At 36.9% G+C, this 19,358-nt stretch overlaps 1 protein-coding gene and 1 non-coding gene across 3 annotated transcripts; both read left to right on the top strand.

Moving 5' to 3' along the window:
- Positions 1 to 7,380: 7,380 nt before the first annotated feature.
- On the top strand, positions 7,381 to 7,487 carry LOC125494475 (small nucleolar RNA R71). Its single transcript, XR_007270723.1, has one exon. It is a non-coding gene; the product is annotated as a small nucleolar RNA R71 (small nucleolar RNA).
- Positions 7,488 to 12,103: 4,616 nt separating this feature from the next.
- On the top strand, positions 12,104 to 15,027 carry LOC104895448 (glycine-rich RNA-binding protein RZ1A). 2 transcript variants are annotated; one of them, XM_010681966.4, is made up of 4 exons: positions 12,104 to 12,260; positions 13,356 to 13,474; positions 14,075 to 14,649; positions 14,729 to 15,027. In XM_010681966.4, exons 2-3 carry the CDS (start codon positions 13,364 to 13,366, stop codon positions 14,636 to 14,638), a joined length of 675 nt encoding a protein of 224 aa, XP_010680268.2. In that variant the 5' UTR covers positions 12,104 to 12,260; positions 13,356 to 13,363; the 3' UTR covers positions 14,639 to 14,649; positions 14,729 to 15,027. The 2 variants fall into 2 exon arrangements, with proteins under 2 accessions (XP_010680268.2, XP_048499809.1); XM_048643852.2 differs by lacking the exon at positions 12,104 to 12,260 and adding an exon at positions 12,336 to 12,487.
- The last annotated feature ends 4,331 nt before the right edge of the window (positions 15,028 to 19,358 follow it).

Raw genomic sequence — 19,358 nt, 5'->3', positions numbered from 1 at the left:
CTATTCTATATGGGAAGAGGGGTAGGACACCAAAATATTAGAAACCCCATTTTACCCTCATAACATCTCTATTATAACTACTTCCTTTAATGAAAAAATAAAAAAGAAAACTACCTAATTAATTTAAAAAATAAAAAAATATTACAAAAAGAAAACCATCAAGAATTCAAATATTCCTAATTTATTAGAAATAATTAATAATTAATTTAATTTTTTTCATCTCCTAAAAAAATAATTTTGTACGTATGTTCGCACGCATCGCGTGCATATAAAAACTAATGATTAAATAGATGAAGAAGATGAATATCTTTTTAAGAATAATTTCTTTATTGTTTTATTTTTAAAAAAAAATCTTTAACTCAAGGACCCACCCTTTTAACATCACAATAGTCAAAATTCAGCAGAAAATAAATTGATGTCCCAAACGGTGAAAAATAGAGTTGTAAGTCTTCAACGGTGAAAAATCCAAAAATCCAGGTCCTTATTGTATTCTTAACTCTATCTCAACCATCACATAAAGGATTTCTTCTTTCATCCCATATAGATTTCATCAAAAGTTTTTGGAAATTAAAAAGCAATTATATTTCACATATACTTCGCAGTGCTTGTACCGTCGATATAACTTGGATGTCCCTTTAAACCTAAATTCTGGAATCTCCAATTAACCATCTATCTAATACTTATACAGGGTATGAGTTCCAAATTTAAATCTACCTAACATCCACAAAAATAATACCAAAAGATGCTCCAACTAGGTGAAATTGCGGGTGTTATACATAATACATCAAGTTATGCTCACTCAGGATCCTTAGGTAGGCTAGTAATGGTAATGAGCTTGTGGAAAAAAAAGAAAATCAAGGTTGTTGTGAAGGGATAAAGAGGATACTTACAAAAGGAATGGTGCTATTAGAAAGGGAGGCTAGCAAAGTGGTAATAACTAGGATGTTCATTTTAGATAAGTCGATGCGAAATTTTCGGACCAAGGAAAATACGACCCGAATCCGTCCCGAGTAATGATGAGTTTTAAAATATATATCGCAGGTGCATGGTGTTTGTTGTTAGCGAAAACTGGAAAATATGGGTCGATCCATAGGGAGAAGACTTCTATACATTTGTGTTGAATTATTTAACTACTTCAAGAGAGGAATTTAATTGAATAATTAATAACCAAACTAGAATAAACTGGAACACAAAAGGATGGAAGTTTATTAAATAATTAAAGACCTAGGGCAATCGATCGGTCCACCATGCTTATACCAATTTAATCACTATAATATAATTCAGCAATACTTGGATTGACGTTCGAATAATTAGAGTATTTTGTTAATAGTGCGATCGGGTCTTAATACTCTTAGATCAACATATGCTAGTACGCTCGCTCAACATAATCATATCTACCAATTATAACAAGCCTAAAATGGGTACGATCTTTCCATTCTAACTCATATTAGCTAAACATAACCCATGGTATTGCGCAATTACATGAATTAAACAAGCATAACAAATCAATAGGAATTACTCTAATCCAATCCAAGTATCGAAGAACTTTAAACCACAATCAAATATGTATAAACATGGCTTCCCTCACTAAGATCTAGAAAAAGACTACTCACTCGAGATAATAATAAACTCAATAAACATAGTACATATAGAAGAATACATCAAAGTAAACAAAGTAAGAAAGAATATCGAATGATTGAAGATTAATGAAAACGAAATCAACGATCTTTATAATCTTCAAAGCAAAGTGTTAATACAAAAATAGAGAGAGAAAACTAAGTGTTTAAACCTAAAAACCAAGAATTAAAGATGCCTAATCGAAAATACTAAAAATCTATTTATAGTTTTTACAAACCGACTAAAAAAGGAAAAAATTAACGTTCCCGAAAACCACCGAGTGACCAGGCGGATTTCGCCTGGTCGACCGGGTGATATTTCGGGACAGTTATTTTTGCCTTCTTTAGCCGGTTTTGTAAAAAAGTATAAATAGGTTTTTAGTATTTTCGATTAGACTATCTTAATTTCTGCGTTTTTAGGTTTGAACACTTAGTTTTTCTCTCTCAGCTTTGTATGAACTTTTGCCTTTGAAGATTATAGAGATCGTTGATTTCATTTTCATCGTTCCTCGATCATTCGGTATTCCTCTTTACTTTGTTTTATTTAATGAATTCTTCTACTTGCATTATGTTTATTGAGTTTATTATTATCATGAGTGAGTAGTTTTTTTCTAAGGCTTAGGGAGGGAAGCCATGTTTATACCTTTATGATTGTGGTTTAAAGTTCTTCAATATTTGGATTGAATTAGAATAACTCCTATTGATTTGTTATTTGTTTCATTCATGTAATTGCGCAATATCATGAGTTATGTTTAGCTAATAGGAGTTAGAATCGAAAGATCGTATTCATTAAAGGCTTGTTAGAATATGTAGATTTGATTATGTTGAGCGACCGTACTGGCATATGTTAATCTAAGAGTTGTTAATGCCCGACTGTAGAATTAACGAAATACTCTAATTATTCGAACCTCAATCCAAGTATTGCTGAACTATATTGTAGCGATTAAATTGGTATAAGCATGGTGGACCGATCGATTGCCCTAGGTTTTTAATTATTTGATAAACTTCCATATTTTTTCTAGTTTATTCTAGTTTAGTTATTAATTCTTCAATCAATTTCCTCTCTTGAAGTAGTTAAATAATTGAGCATAAATCTGTAGAACTCCTCTCCCTGTGGATCGACTCGTATTTGCCAGTTTTTGCTAAACAGACATCGTGCACTTGCAGTATATTTTAAAACCCATCAAAGATGAGAAAATTGACTGGGAAGATGGAATTTTTGAGTGAAGAAAGGTAGGATGAAGGGTGGTTATGGAGGTTTTGAGGAGAGAGAGAAAGATAGGGCTTGATAGAATGAAGAGTGAAAGAGAATGAAAGAAGTGAAGAGGAAAAAAGCGCTTCGGCGCATAAAACAAGAGGGTAAAAATTGCTGATTCAGGTATTCAACCGAGCAAAAAAATTTCTTCTTTTTCCCCGCAGCGTAACGCAGGTAGCTAGTGGGGTGAAGTACTACAGCCTGGTCGGGCGAATTCCAAATCTTCGACATATCCAAGGCAATGTTGCTCGGTTAACCGGGTAAAAGAAACCTCAAAATTGCTTGTGCGCCCGGTCAGACAGCCTTGCCCGGTTGACCGGGGAAAATCACTTAGCCTTTTTTCTGAATTTTTCGTTTCCCGGCCTCCTGAAATAGCTAGGTGCAGTATCCGACAAACTCGCCAGGTGGGGCAAGTTCAGTGGCTCGGTGGGGCGAAATCGCCCGGTTGACCAGGCGGTTTATTTTTTAGTTATTTTTCGTCAAATTTTTCCGATGTTATGATATTGATCCCGTGCACACACTAAGCTCGTCCAAAGATCAATATGTTGTAGACTAGTTGTCAGAGAAAGAAAAGAAAAGACGGGTTGCCTTCCGTAAAATGCTAGTTTATAAAGGTCCCACACGACCGTATAGTATCTTAGATTTCAAAGTGGGGGAGCATGGAAGTAGATAACCTCCACTTGGCCTATGAAAGCACCCTCATGGTACAACTTCAGACGTTGAACATTCACTTTAAACTTTGTCCCCTCTGCATTAGCCACTTCAATGGCTCCATGTGCCTTCACATCAGTGACATCAAAAGGTCCAGGAAACAGCCTTAGTCTAGAATTATATAATAAAACCTTGTCATCAACATGAAACTCGTGCTTCTCAATCATCTTTTCATGAAACCTCTTTGTCTGGTCCTTGTAAAGCTTGTGGTTCTCTTATGCTTCTAGTCGAAGCTCATCTAACTCATTCAACTAAAGAATTCTTGCCTCACCTACAGCCTCTAAATCAATGTTGATTTCTTTAACTTCCCAAGCTGAGAGATACTCCATTTCAACTGGTAAATGACAAGCTTTGCCATAGACCATCTGATATGTGGTGGTTCCTAGAGGTGTCTTAAAAGCAGTTCGTAGTACCCATAAAGTATCATCCAACTTTTGTGACCAATCTTTCCTTGACCTATTGACCATCTTCTCTAGGATGCGCTTAATCTGATGATTGGAGACTTCAACTTGGCCACTAGTCTGAGGATGATAAGCCAATCAAACCTTATGAGTGACTTTATATTTCTTTAGTAAAGCTTTGAAGGTTCTCTGATGAAAATGAGACCTTCCCATCATTGATCAAGACTCTTGGGACTTCGAATCGAGGAAAAATAATCTTCTGAAAGAGCTTCATGACCACCTTAGAATCATTAGTAGGTGAAACCACAACTTCAACGCACTCAGTCACATAATCCACACAAGAAGAAGGTAAAGGTCCCATGAAATCAATGCCCCACGCATCAAAGGGCTCAATATCCAAAATTCCCATCTATGGCATCTCCTATCTCTTTGAAATATTTCTCGTTCTTTGACACTCGTTGCAGAAAAGGCAAAAGGCACGGGCATCTTTGAAAATAGTAGGCCAGTAGAAACCACTCTAAATAACTCTATAAGCTGTGGCCTGTGAGCCAAGATGCCCACTACAAGGATATTATGACAGTGTTGTAGGATCCCCACTATTTCCCAATCAGCAACACATCTTCTAAACAAGCCATTTGAGTACTTCTTGTATAGAAGTGGGTCTTTCCAATAGTAATGCTTAACATCATGATAAAACTTCTTGCGTTGTTGGTAAGTCAAATCAGGAGGATAGAACCACCAACACGATAGTTAGCAAAATTTGCATACCATGGGGATTGAGTAGACACATCAAAAAGATGATTACCGAGAAAAGAATCATCTATGGGGTCATCAACACTTGACTCAAATCTCAATCTAGAAAGATCATCTGCAACTACATTCTCAGCACCTTTCTTGTCACGGATCTCCAAATCAAACTCTTGTAATAAGAGTATCCATCGAATAAGTCGAGGCTTTGCTTCCTTCTTAGCCAATAGATACTTCAGTGCAGCATGATCGGTGTAGACAATCACTTTTGAACCTATGAGGTAGGTTTGAAACTTGTCAAGAGCATGAACAATGGCCAATAACTCCTTCTTTGTAGTAGCAAGTTGACCTGAGCTTCATCCAATGTCTTGCTGGTATAATAGATAGCATAGAGGACCTTGTTCTTCCGATGTCCAAGCACAACACCAACTGCATAATCACTAGCATCACATATGATCTCGAAGGGAAGAGTCCAATATGGAGGTTATCCCCTAGTGGCAGTGGTCAATGCTTCCTTAATCCTGTCAAAAGACTCCACACAAGCATAAGTAAAATTAAAAGTGGCATCCTTGAGCAACAATTGAGTATGGGGTTTCGTAATTTTTGAAAAATCTTTTATAAATCTGCGATAGAACCCCACGTGACCCACAAAACTCCTCCCTCCCTTGACATTCACAGGAGGAGGAAGTTTCTCAATCACCTCAATTTTTGCTCTGTCCACCTGGATGCCACGTCAGATATGAGGTGTCCAAGTACCACTCCTCATTCACCATGAAGTGCACTTTTCCCAATTAAGAACAAGTTAACCTCAGAACATTTCAGAATTTAGAGAGTTATGCAAACACACTACAAAGTCAGAACCATAAACACTAAAATCATCCATAAATACCTCCATGATATTCTCGATGAAATCAGAAAAAATGGCCATCATACATCTCTAAATGTGGCAGGGCGTTGCACAAACCAAATGGCATTCTGCGATATGCAAAAGTGTCTAGGGCAAGTGAACGTCGTCTTCTCCTGATCTCTGGTGAATGGAATCTGAAAGAAACCTGAATATTCATTCAAATAACAGAAAAAGTTATGTTTTGCTAATCTTTCTAACATCTGATCAATAAAAGGGAGGGGGAAGTGATCTTTCAAAGTGCTTGTGCTTAATCTGAGATAGTCAATACAACATTCACCAACTTGTAACAATATGAGTAGGAATTAGTTCATCCCAATCATTCTTAACAGCAGTACCCCCCCCCCCTTTAGGAACAACTTAAACTGGGCTCACCCATTTAGAATATGAGATAAGGTAGATGAAGCCCGCGTCAAGTAGTTTCATTATTTCCTTCTTCACTACCTCTTGCATATTAGGACTCAAACTTCTTCGGGGTTGTATGGAAGGGCGGTGATTCTCTTCCAAATTTATTCCATGCATACTGAAATCAAGATTAATACCCTTTAAATCATCAATACTATACCTAATAGCCCTTTTGTGCATGCGAAGCACTGTAAGAAGCTATGAAAGCTGGCTAACTATGAGTTTAGTACTAACAATCGCAGGGCATTCCTCATTATCATCAAGAAATGCATATTTGAGGTGAGAAGGTAAAGGCTTAATTAAATTCTAACTTCTTTACCTATGACTCGAAAGTAGAGCAAATAGTCTCCATTACCTTATAGTCTGATATCTCATTAATGTCAAGGTCATCCAAATCATGAGTTGTCTCCAATAAATCATTTGACATGAATTGTTGAAAAGCACCTCCAGAAATCTCATCTAGTACATGAATTTTGCAGCATGTGTGCTCAAACATAAGAGACTTAATAACATTGGTTAGTTTAAAAGTAATAATATCATCACCAACACTTAAAGTCAGAGAGCCAAATTTTACATCAATAACAGCACTTGCAGTACATAAGAAAGGTCTACCAAAAATAATGGGAATCTGACTATCTTCTTCCATATCAAGTACTACAAAATCGACAGGATTGTAGAAATTTTCAACCCTGACATGCACCTCTAAAATACCCAAAGGATATTTCACAGAACGATTTGTCATTTGCAAACTAATCTTTGTGCAATTTCAAACTCCCAAGTTCAGTTACAGATAGATAAAGGAATAACATATACACTAGCACCTAGATCACATAAAGCCTTATCTTATAAACAATGCACCCACATGACAAGGGATGGAAAAAACTACCAGAATCTTTTAGTTTGGGGGGGATTTTTTTTTTGCAGAACAACACTGCACTCTTCAGTTAGATCTTTTCTATTTATGCCACCAAAATCTTTCTTCTTAGTAATCATATTTTGTAGAAAAAAATTAGGATCATCCTTCCAACTTTGGGTTGACTGTGTTAAAGTATAGGTTGTGTGGAGGTCTCTGCTGAAATGCATTTGCATGCTCCATCTAGTTCAGGTCAGGTTGATTATAGGAACAATCATGAGCAAAGTGGCCTTGAATACCACACACTTCACAGTAGAAAGAGGTAATAGGTGTCATGGAAGACATGCGAAGATTTTAATGCATCCATCTTCATGGTTAACCGGGCGACTAGTGAGGAAAATAATGCATATGCATCAGCATCCAACATTTTCTTTATAATAGTCCTATAAGAACTATGATCATCTGCTGCTAAGTTAGAAGAACTATCAAGGTTATGGTGAGGGCATTCTCTCTGCAAGTCTTTGAACCTATTCCATGCTTCCTTCAGTGTCTCATCAAGTTCTTGTTGGAAGGTAGCAAAATTATGTTGAATTCTACAGTTTTGGTAGGAAGGTAGTACTCTTTTTGGGATGCTTCAGAAATAACACTCAGTTCAGTTATTGTCACATCATTCAACCAATTCTACGCTTTGTGTTTCAAAGAATACTCAAATATATGACCTTCAATTGATCATGAGTGACCCCTTGATGCATAACGATACGACAAAGTTGTTTAAACCATTGTAAATGATTTGCAGAGTCTTCAAATGGATGCCCTCCAAACTAGTTTTGTTGGATCATATTAATGAGGGCAGGCTTGATATGAAAGTTGGCCGCTTGTATATCAGGCATAGTAGGGACTGTGGGAACATTGCTAGGGGAAGTTACCCCATAAGGCTTCAATGACTTAGGAGACATGACTGATTCTGATGGTTCTTCCGTGGATTTTCCATGATTAGCAGACAACTTCTTCTTGTTTTGTTGCCTTTTGAGTTTTCGGATGGTTTTCTCAAGATCAAGATTAGTTGGAACTTGGAGTACCTGTTCTTTTAGACTTGGGCATAAAAGAAACAAAGAAAAATGAGCAGTGAGATTGCCTCAACTAGAACTTGAAGTTCGAATAGGAAAGTAGAAATAGTTCAAATAATCAATCAAAAAGCTACAGACACTAACCGTCTCCCCGACAACGGTGCCAACAACTTGATGGGTTTTAAAATATATACCGCAAGTGCACGGTAATTTGTTGTTAGCATAAACTGACAAATACGAGTCGATCCACATGGAGAGGAGTTCTATAGATTTGTGCTGAATTATTTAACTACTTCAAGAGAGGAATTTGATTGATTAATTAATAACTAAACTAGAATAGACTAGAACACAAAAAGATGGAAGTTATTTATCAAATAATTAAAAACCTAGGGCAATCGATCGGTCCATCATGCTTATACGAATTTAATCACTACAATATAATTCAACAATACTTGGATTGACGTTCGAATAATTAGACTATTTTGTTAATAGTACGGTCGGGTCTCAACACTCTTAGATCAACATATGCTAGTACGGTCGCTCAACATAATCAGATCTACCAATTGTAACAAGCCTCTAATGAGTACGATCTTTCGATTCTAAGTCCTATTAGCTAAACATAACCCATTATATTGCGCAATTACATGAATTAAACAGGCATAACCAATGAATAGGAATTACTCTAATTCAATCCAAGTATCGAAGAACTTTAAACCACGATCAAATAGGTATAACATGGCTTCCCTCACTAAACCCTAGAAAACGACTACTCACTCATGATAATAATAAACTCAATAAACATAATGCAAGTAGAAGAATACATCAAAGTAAACAAATTAAGGAATAATGAATGATTGAAAATCAATGAAAACGAATCAACGATCTTTATAATCTTCAAAGCAAAGAGTTAATACAAAAGTAGAGAGATAAAACTAAGCGTTTAAACCTAAAAACTAAGAATTAAAGATCCTAATCGAAGATACTAAAAACCTATTTTTAGTTTTTACAAAACCGGCTAAAAAAATAAAAAATTAACGTTCCTGAAGGGAGACGATTTAATTTTACGAGCTAAGGAGAACTTCTGTTCGGTCAATCGAGCAGGGCCGCCCGCTCTGGCATGTAAGCAATTTTGGCCCCTTCTTCGCTTGGTTGACCAGGCGACACATGGCTTGGAGCTGAACTTTTTGGCTCACCCGGTACGGCCAAACCGCCCGGTTAACCGGGGGAGAGTGATCCCTCGGCTTTTTCCGTGCAATCTTCGTCCTAATCACTTGTGAAACCTCTCGGATCTTCTATTGGTCATATGTGATCATTGCACTTCCGTTCTGCAACCCAAATAAAGGTACTAGATGCCTAATCTGCCCAAAAACATCTAACACACGGAAACAAGTCCAAACATATCAAATAATCACACAACAATTGAGCTCAAAAGAGCTTAAATCGACTCTCAAAGCTAAGGGAATTGGGCTAAATAATCTATACAAACAATCAAATCGAATAACCGGATATCTTAAATTCGGTTGGGGTCAGATATCCAAAAACTTAACAAGGAAAATTCATAATATAAGTTTTCGATCAGATCCAACCATCGAATATCCGGTCAAAAAAAATATTTTCTGATATTTTAGATTGGGTATCCGAAAAAGTTCTAATGTTTCGAATATCCGAAAATAAAAATTTATGTCCCCAATTTTTTGAATATTCAATCCGAAAACTAGAAAAACGGATCGGATATCCGATCGACCGAATCCGACATTTATGAACACCCCTAGTAATAAAGGTTTGTAAGGGGGGGGGGGAGGGGGGCTCATCTTAGGGGTTTATAATATAGTTAAATTGTATTAGTTTGTATGTCTTTTCAAATTAGTTCCAACACTTTCTTTTTCGAAAAGCATGAATAAGTTGCAACATTACTTTTTTTTAGTAGCAGATATCTCAATCTCTCTTCTTATCACATTGACCCCTCTTATTATTTCTCTCTGTCTTCCTCGTTCTCATAAGCACTCCTTGAATAATGAGCCTCATCCCCCATGCGGCCATGTTGCAATTAACTTGGAAAGGTTATAATGTTAAAAAAGATCATTTAACAAATAAATAAGTAATTATTACTCAATGCAGCTATGTTTAAATAATGAGTCAGATATACATAGTGTTAAAAAGGTTATAGTTATGTGCCATTTTAAATATAATGAATTGGGTACACTTTAATCTATCGATATATGTAGTTTCATCTCTACTTGCCCCCTATTTTCTCTATTATTCTTTCACAAAGCCCTAGATTTTGGATCTATAGACTATTACTACCATTTTAAGCAATGATAAACCATTTTTCTTCTCAATTACTAGTTCTAAGTTGTTGTTTATAATCAAATCTCATTCTTTCTAAAAAGAAGAGATTTTTCTACCCATATATATTAGACTTTATCTCTATTTGTTGTAAGACATTGTGAACCTTCTTTTGCGCGTGTTCCATTTCCAACTACAAATTGATTTGTTGATGAGAGTTTCTACAGTGACACGACAATTGTCAATCCTTCTACAATCAAGTGACTCAAAATCAAATACTAATCCAAAACTACAATAGATCGATAAACCTCCTCGTGGAAAGGTGCAGAAAAGACAATGTGAAAGAAAGTTTGTGTAATACCAAAATCTCATCAACGATTGTGATTATGCCATAGCGGACCTGTACGTGATGCAATTTGATAAGTAAATCTTTGTTTTTATTTTATTGTAGATATTGTATGTATTTCAAGTTAATGAATTGATTTAAATATCAAAAAATATTGCGCGCATATAGTATGTATATACACAATAATAATTTTTTAAAAAGATTAGAATTGTTAATAGGGTGCAAAACCAAGCTTTCGTTTTCCACTTTTAGTTAAACTTTGTCCAAATCAAGAACTGTCACTCTTAGGCCCTGTTCTTTTGGACTTATTTTTAGTTCAGTCATTATTATTATTATTATTATTATTATTATAATCGTCGTCATCATTATTATTATTGTTATTATTATTATTATTATTATTATTATTATCATTATTATTATTATTATATTAATTATTACATTTTTTTATTAATATTAAGTAGTATTATTATTATTTCATTTCAATTCAATTCAATTCAGTTTGTTTCAAAAGAATGAGGCCTTAGAACTACACAAAGGTTGCAAGCCACTCGGGACCAGAGGTCAAACCGGTTTGGTTTGGTCCATGGTCTGGACTAAGGGTGCTTATCGAGCGAGCCGAACCCGAATAGTCGGCTCGGCTCGTGAGCTCGTCGAGCTTGGGGGAGCCGAGCTCGACTCGAGCTCGTGATTAGAATTTGCGGCTCGAGCTCGGCTCGTGAGCTCGTTTAGGCTCGGCTTGGGAGCTCGTTTAGGCTCGGCTTGTGAGCTCGTTTAGACTCGGCTAGGGGTGTTAATGACCCAAACCAAAACCGAACCTACTTAGGCTCGATCTCGAGTCCAAAAATTGCAACTCGGCTCGAGTTCGAATATAACTTCAAGGTTCATAGTTCATTAGGCCCGAACATTTAGTAGTTCGAAGACCCAATAACTAACACTTGTTATTGCATAGTCAAGAAAGTAATAGCAGGCCGGCCAATGGTAGGGAGTTACGTAGTGAAAGGTTTCTTTTATAAAGCCTCTAACTCACACCCTCATCCTATTCTACCGATGTGGGACTCTAAAAAGCCAAATTTCTTTCTCACTTGCTTCCATCTTGCAACATTGCTCCCCATTGTCCACGCGTGAATTCTCTCCAGTAATTATTCCCACTTTAATGATCAAACAATCACACCTTAATGAAAAATACCCTTTTTTAATTGTTTTTACGTTTTCTTTTTATCTTTCTTCTATTATATACCTTAGTTAATATCTTAAAAGAAATACTTAATATAATTTTTAATATATAAAAATATTTTTTTAATATAAAATATTTTTTTAATATAAATAATTTTTTAAATAGAAAATAATAATCGAGCTGTTCACAAGCTTTACGAGCCGAGCCTCGGCTCGTTTAAGTCTTGAGCCGAGCTTTGACCGAGCTGAGCCGAATCCGAGCTGCTCGCGAGCTTGTTAGGCTCATTATTACCCTAGTCTGGAGTCTGGACCAGAAATACGCCCAGGCCTCTTGTAGTCTTTTACTAGGTCTAATAAACGCTTGATAGAAAACAATTTGTAGTCGCTTTTAGATATTTATATCCCCTCACCCAACGCATATCTTCCTCCAAGTTCCAATCTGTGTTTTGTGCGCGACTCTGGCCAATTAGGGTTTATCCTGAAGTCAGCTTTTAAGGTCATCTCTCTCTCTCTCTCTCTCTTTCCCTTCATCTCATATGTATCGCACCATTCTATAATTATGTATTTTCGTTGTTAGATCATTGATTAGATCTGAATTTTATCATCAATTGTCGATTGATTGTTATTTCGTCTCTGATACAATTCCGTTGCTACGAACTACGTCAGATCTGTGTTAAAATTGTTATCTTTTTTATGGATTGATCGATTTCATTTGCACGTTAGGTATTTCTAGCGTTTATTTTATGTTTTTTTTTTTGTTCCTTTGAAGGAATTTGTTCTGAATACTTTGATTTCGGTTTTTAATTTTGCTAGCCATATGAATCAATGATGTTTATATGATTTAATTTTATGGTTGCGTAGATATTATGTGCTTGTGAGCGGTTAACAATCTGATGAAATCGTTACCTTATTCATTTTTTTATTTGTTGTTGAAGCCCGATTAACATGCGGTAGGTCTTAGAACTGGGTCTTTAAAGAGAGAATTGGGGTTGAGGAAAACAAAAGAAGATTATTTTATGATTTTACTGCGGCTTCAAGCTCTTTTTTCCTTCTGAGAGAGGAGAGGAGAGAGGAGGGGGGTTGGGGGAATTAGGAGTTCGAAAAGACGAGTATTGGAATGGGCGCGCCAATGTTGTGGACTTACACTTTATTGAATGGTTTTGCTGGTGTCGGTTAAGCAGTATTAGTGACAGATATCTATCTGAGCCACAAGGAATGCGAGAGCTTATTAGAATGAATACAAGAATTGAGTTTTGTATATTGTTGTTTTTGTTGTCATTGGAACTTAATGGTTTATTACTTCATCTGTTTTGCAGTTCATTCATCTATATTTAAATAGAACATCATGTGTTTTAAAAAAGATAGGTTTGATGACCTGTTAATAGACTTCTCCAGTGTGCTGATTTCTCTGTTAGGAGATTGGTTGTAGACATCATCAGGGATACTTTCGTAGGTTTGGGGTCAGGGAATTTGAATTTTGAATATGGGGCTGGATATTATGTTTCTGTTACTGCTGTTCTTTTGGGTTTCTTTATGTGTTTAATTTGAAGATTTCTAATGGAATAATTGTTTGACTATTTTGTTTTCATAGGTAAAATAATGGGAGATGTGGATGAATTTCGCTGTTTTGTGGGAAGCCTTTCATGGTCTACTACTGATAGAGGTTTAAAAGATGCATTTGAGAAGTATGGTCGTTTGCTTGAAGCAAAAGTAAGCTTTGTTTGTTCTCTTATGCCTTTTTAATATAATCCATTGTGAATTTGAGATCTTATCTTGATCTTTATGTAGATCATTGAATAATGATGGTAGTCATGTTAATGGGTAGCTTGTGGTTGGAAAGGAAACAATTTCTTGTTGAGCATGTGATCTGTGGCATGCATTATGATAACATGTTTTGATTTATGGGCGGCTCATTATTCGAATTTCTTGTGTTGTCCTCTTCAATATTCCCACTGCTTATTTTAATGTGCTTTACCTCTACTTGAGTGAGTGAAAGAGGGATTGGAAGGGATTCTTTGTAACCTTTCTTTTATCTGCTCGTGTTTTGATGATGGGTGTAGCCTGTTGATTTTCATTAATTTCTGAACCGACCTTCATTCACTGAGTTGCAGTGTAGAGAGTATTCCTTTTTGCTACTTTGAAAGTAGTTCTCTTAATCACAGGTCGTGTAAGCATGTTTAGTTAGCAAAATGATTCAGAGTCAGCATTGTGTTTTTTATTTGCATGTGAATGAGTATTTGAGAACTACAGTTACTTCGTTTGTTCATGCCATCATTTATTTCTGACGTTTAAATTACACTTTGAACGCAGGTTGTTTTGGACAAGTTTTCTGGACGATCACGTGGATTTGGTTTTGTTTCTTTTGATGACAAGAGAGCTATGGAAGAAGCTATTGAGGAAATGAATGGCATGGACTTAGATGGGCGCCCCATCACTGTGGAAAGGGCTCAACCTACCCAAGGCTCTTCTAGAGACCGAGATGGAGACTATGATCGTGACCGCGGCCGTGACCGTGGCCGTGATCGTGACCGAGATCGTGAACGCCCTCGTGGATATGGAGGAGGTTCAAGGGGATCTGGGGGTGGTGGTGACTGTTTTAAGTGTGGTAAGCCTGGACACTTTGCTCGTGAATGTCCATCTGATGATGGAGGCAGGGGCGGTGGTAGGTATGGGGGTAGAGGGGAAAGAAAAGGTGGCGGCCACTATGGACCTGATCGTGGTGGAGATCGCGGTGGAGATCGGTACAGTGGAGGCGGTGGAGGTGGGGGTGGACGTTACAGAGATTCTGGTAGTCGTGGAGGGTATGGAAATGATAGGTATAGCCGTGATCGTTCTGGCCCATATGAGAGGCCAGGAGCTGGTAGCTATCGCTAAGGTTGGGAAAGGTATGTCAGAGTCTTTCTGCTTGTGGTTTATTATTTACTTTAAAACCTGCACTTACAACATTTATCATCTCAATTTCAGCTGTGCAGAGGATGTTGGCTCTACAAGATACTCGTCAAAGAGAGGGGGAGCTTTTTACTGAGTTGTACCTAGTGGAAGACATCTTATGTGGTTTCAGACTTGGAATGCGTAATTAGAGTTGCAATATTTTCTGTTTCTACATCAAGAAAGCCATTTGTCCCACTATGGGAGTACTTTCTGTTTCAGGTGCTCACTGATGTTATGATGCGATCTTATGCTTGCTTGATGGTGACATCTGATTTGGCTCTTTAGAAATATGAATCTTGTTTTCGCTGCCATACCTGGTTGATTTTCATGCACGTGCTTTGCTCTTTCTTCGCTGCCATTTGGTTTTGGTGTGGATTTGTGAGACATATGACTGGTTGAGCGGAATGTTCCCGAGTATATGTCCATTTCGATTGCTATGAGCTGTCTATACGTGTCAATGGAAGGGTACAAGCTCTTTTGTTCTTGTGGCATTATCCCTTTGCTCTTTCTAGTGCGCTTTTTAAAACAAATTTTGGAAAAAGGATTGAACCTGGGTAATTTCCTATCCCATTTGCTGTTCGTTTATATTTCTTTAATGTTCTGTGGTATTAATTGTTTTGTGCTTTTGGCAGGCTATAATTGGCCTTTTGTGGTCCTTTTTTTGGTACATGGTTGGGTTCCATTGTTGCTTGTAGTGTTCTACTGTGTTTTGGTAGTAAGTTACGGAAAAACCAAGCTCTTTGGGATTCCATCAAGATGATTATTGAGGGGTGCTGGGTGTTCCTTTATAAACAGCTGTAGATGGAATGGAACCTCTGGTCTTTCCTAGGTCCGTGATTTTAAAGGCTGTTCAATATGAAGAGATTGTGGCTCTTTTAAGGTCATGCCTATACCCTTGCTATCATGCAAACTTGTTTGCTAACAAGGTCCTAACCAGTGGGTAGTTCATGCGGTTTGGACCTTGTCTCCCTGTTCTATGTTCCTATTAGGCTCGTGGACTTGATATAAAGAATCACAAATTGCCCTGGGAATCAGTCTGCAATGATCTTTTCGGGGATTCTGCTTGTTCAGTTCCTACTGAGAATGCGACTTATAATCACAGTTACAGAAGTGGGAGAAGGTGTTTTTTAGTGTCTATGGTTGAGTAATGTGTCATCGTCTCAGTTCTCGTAGGGTATGGGCTCATGCAATGCAGTAGAGTGTAATGGTGAGGTGTTTGGTTATTCATTTTCCTGAGTACTTTTTAGTGCTGTTTCTTGCAGGTGACTTTTACATGGCTAACTGCAAACTGATATACTTCCCTCTCTTCTCTTCATATTTGGTTTTCTTTGATTTGCTTGGTGCATAATATGGATTGCCATGTCCCTTTTGTTTAAATATCATGATTTATGTGTTTTATTTTGTACTCCTATGACTCCATACGTGACTAGTTTAGGTACGTAGTTGTAGTGTTTGTTAAATGCATCAATTGGCATGCTAAATTCTTGGACTTCCTGATTTTATTTGCAATAGTGCGCATTTGTTTTGTAAGAAAGGTTGCATTGGTTCTGATTAAAGTTGCTGGCCCTTTCTTTAAATATACTGAATGAGTATGTGATTATGGGTTGATTTTGATGCACTGTTTGACATGCTTGTTCTGGATGGGGTTGTGCTATAAATTTTGTTTTTTCTTTTTCACAATTTTTGAATCACATTTTTTTCTGGATAGCCTTGGAATTTTCATTGTCATGCAATAATAAAACATCATTTCCTTGATATTAGTTAGCAACTCTTCATTTATATTGTAAATGAATCAGAAAGCACGGTGATGTTTGGAGGTCTCCTTTGTTGGCTATTATGCTCTCTTGCCCCTCATTGACATGGAAGTCGTTGGCTTTTCTAGTTATTTTAATAAACTGCATTTTGATGTTTCAAAGTGCTCCTGTTTAGTCGAGTCGAGGTTGGCTACTTGGATTTATATTTGTTGTGTCCGAGGGGGGATCGGCTTATTTCTAGAAGATGAAGGTGCATCACTTCAAAGCGTTCCAAAAACTAAAGTAGTGAATTTTGTGTTCTGAACGGTGACATACTGAACATACAGTCGAAGATCATTATCCAGAGAAATGCTACAGTGGGACTATCTCACCATGGGTTTGGAGGTAGTATTGATTTGAAAGAGTCGGTTTAGCGAGTTTTGCCAGCTGCCTTGATATCGCTGCGTCTCTGGTTACTTCTATATTAGTACTGAAAAGTACATGAAGAATAACGAGTAATTGCTGTTACAAACGTCCTATTATGTACTCTTTATGGAAAAAGCAGTAGTAAGCTTATTGAACTTTGTTAGTTTGAGTATCTTATTTTGCTTGTATAGTTATATGTTGGTTTACCTTAATTTTTTGATGACGTTATTTAACTTTTCCAAAATTGCTGTTTGGTAAAAGTTACAAGGAGCAATTATTATGTTTAGAGGAGTGGTAAATCCATAACGGATAAGGGGCAGCTTGATCCCTAACTCAAATTCATAGTCTTTATGTTTTGGGATAGTGTTTATGTTAATAGCTTAGTGTTTGTACAGCAAATTGAAAGAAAATGTTTGCAAATACTACTGTGGTATCAACATAAACAGTATGTATATATATCCCATAATATAAACTGTATGATTTTGTAATTGGAGGGAAGTTGGCCCCTACCTGTCAAGGAATTATCATCTATCATCCCTCTTATGTATGTGAAATACTACCTCCGTTTTAGTCCCACCATTTGTCTTTTGTGAGGCAAACTTTGGTGACATCCCAAAACAGATTTGGGGAGCGAAGGGTATGGAGTTCACGGGCTTCAGTCTCGCTCTAGTAGCTTAAAAAAATTTGTACAAAATTAAGAGAATGATTCAAATTTTTATTCATAAGAATAAAGAATACAGGGACAAAATATTGATCTACATTTTTAAGCCACCCAAGTTTGTTTCTTATTTCACGTTTTACAAATCTATTTTTTCTTTTTCTAAAATTCAAGCCATCTCAAAATCACTTTCACCTTCATAATTAATATTTCAAAAATTATTAATATTTTCGCATCGGGAAATAGTCTAATATGACCGCATTAGTTACTTCACCAACTGAGGCTGATATTGAATCTTTATTTGCTGAAGTGAACTGTTAGAAGCATTGTCACCGTTTCCATTAATTGCATCTTTTCTTCCAATGCAATAAGATTCTGTTTGCACAACAAACATAAACCTAAGTATCAATTGAATAAAAGTAACTTATTTTTGGAAGCTCTAAGAACTATGTGAGAATCCTGTAGTGGGGCTTAGAGCTACTGTATTGACTACAGTAAGTACCCTACCTTAAGTACTTGAGAGTCATCAGGTAGCTATAGTGGTTTGTTAGTTGATGTATGCTCGGTTGTACTGATGCTTGTTGTTGGTTCTTCTGAAATTGATTCATGGACTTCCTCCTTTGACCCTAATGCACTCCGATTCCCTTTATCGCAACTGTACTTCAATTCCATGTCCAAGTCCAAGCCATCAATAGATAGCAAGACAAACTTGTACAGATTTTTTGATAACGTTTCAGGTCTGAAATACTTGGGGAGGCTTAGGTGCAGCAAATTGGGTAGCTTCATGATGCTAAAGGGGAGGGACTTGATTTGGTACCGCTAATGATGACGGTGCTTAATTTGACATCCTTTGAGAATGAATTCTCGCAAGTTGTTTAGCTTTGTAATGCTAGATGGGGTGGATTTGGATTCTGGTGCCGTTTATGTTGAGGGTGCTCAAATTAACTAACTCATTCAAATTTGTCGGCAATTCTCGGAGGTTGAAACATGAGTTCGAGAGTGTCTCTAGGGTGGCTAACTGATTGAAATGTTGTTCAAGGATATCAGTTCGGTTGGCTTCTCAGAATATATATCGATTTCCAGGTTTCATAAACGTGTAGGTAGTGAATCGATGCAGGAATTACTAAGCTTAAGTTTCAAGAGCTTAGGACTTTCTAGCAATGGTGAGTGAAAATAAGAGTAATAGAGATTTAAAGTTTCCAAGTGTGATAGCTTTGCAATGCTCTGAGGAATTGACATAATTTCAAGATACCAAAGTGATAGGCATCTAAGGCTAATTAATGGATCTAAATTTTCTGGCAATTCTGTAAGGGAATCAGAATCAGACATTGTTCGCATATCACACATTTCCAAGTCAGATAGCTCAAACATGCTATCAGGAAGGGATCTCATGTTGCTAACCTGAAGAGAAAGATGTCGAAGGCTGACGAATTGATCCAAGTTTGACGGGTACTGAAATTCTTTACAATTCAGAATACTTTACACTTCCAACTTGTGCAACTTCTTGTTGGTGTTAGGCAAGCACTTGAGGTGGTTACTATAAGAGATATAGAGGTGGGCGAGTTGTATCATTTCCGTATGGAATCTCCTAATTTCTCAACGTTATCCGACAACTGCAATCCCATCTTTCGCACCCACATGTAAGAAGTGTAAGATTCAATTAATGGACCAGGATCCCCCTTGAAATAGTCGGAACCGGAAGCATAATCCCTCCACATAACCAAGAGTGGACTTTGATCAGTTGCATCCATCGTTGTTGGGATGAAAGAGAGCACAATAAACAAAATGTGAAAATTCTGGAGTTTTGAGTTTTGAAGCAGCTATAAAAGATCAGCCAAATAGGTAA

This window comes from Beta vulgaris, chromosome 1 (assembly GCF_026745355.1).
Source record: "Beta vulgaris subsp. vulgaris cultivar EL10 chromosome 1, EL10.2, whole genome shotgun sequence".
Lineage (NCBI taxonomy): Eukaryota > Viridiplantae > Streptophyta > Magnoliopsida > Caryophyllales > Amaranthaceae > Beta > Beta vulgaris.
Note: the sequence above shows the minus strand (reverse complement) of the source record. Positions and strands in the feature narration are given on the sequence as shown.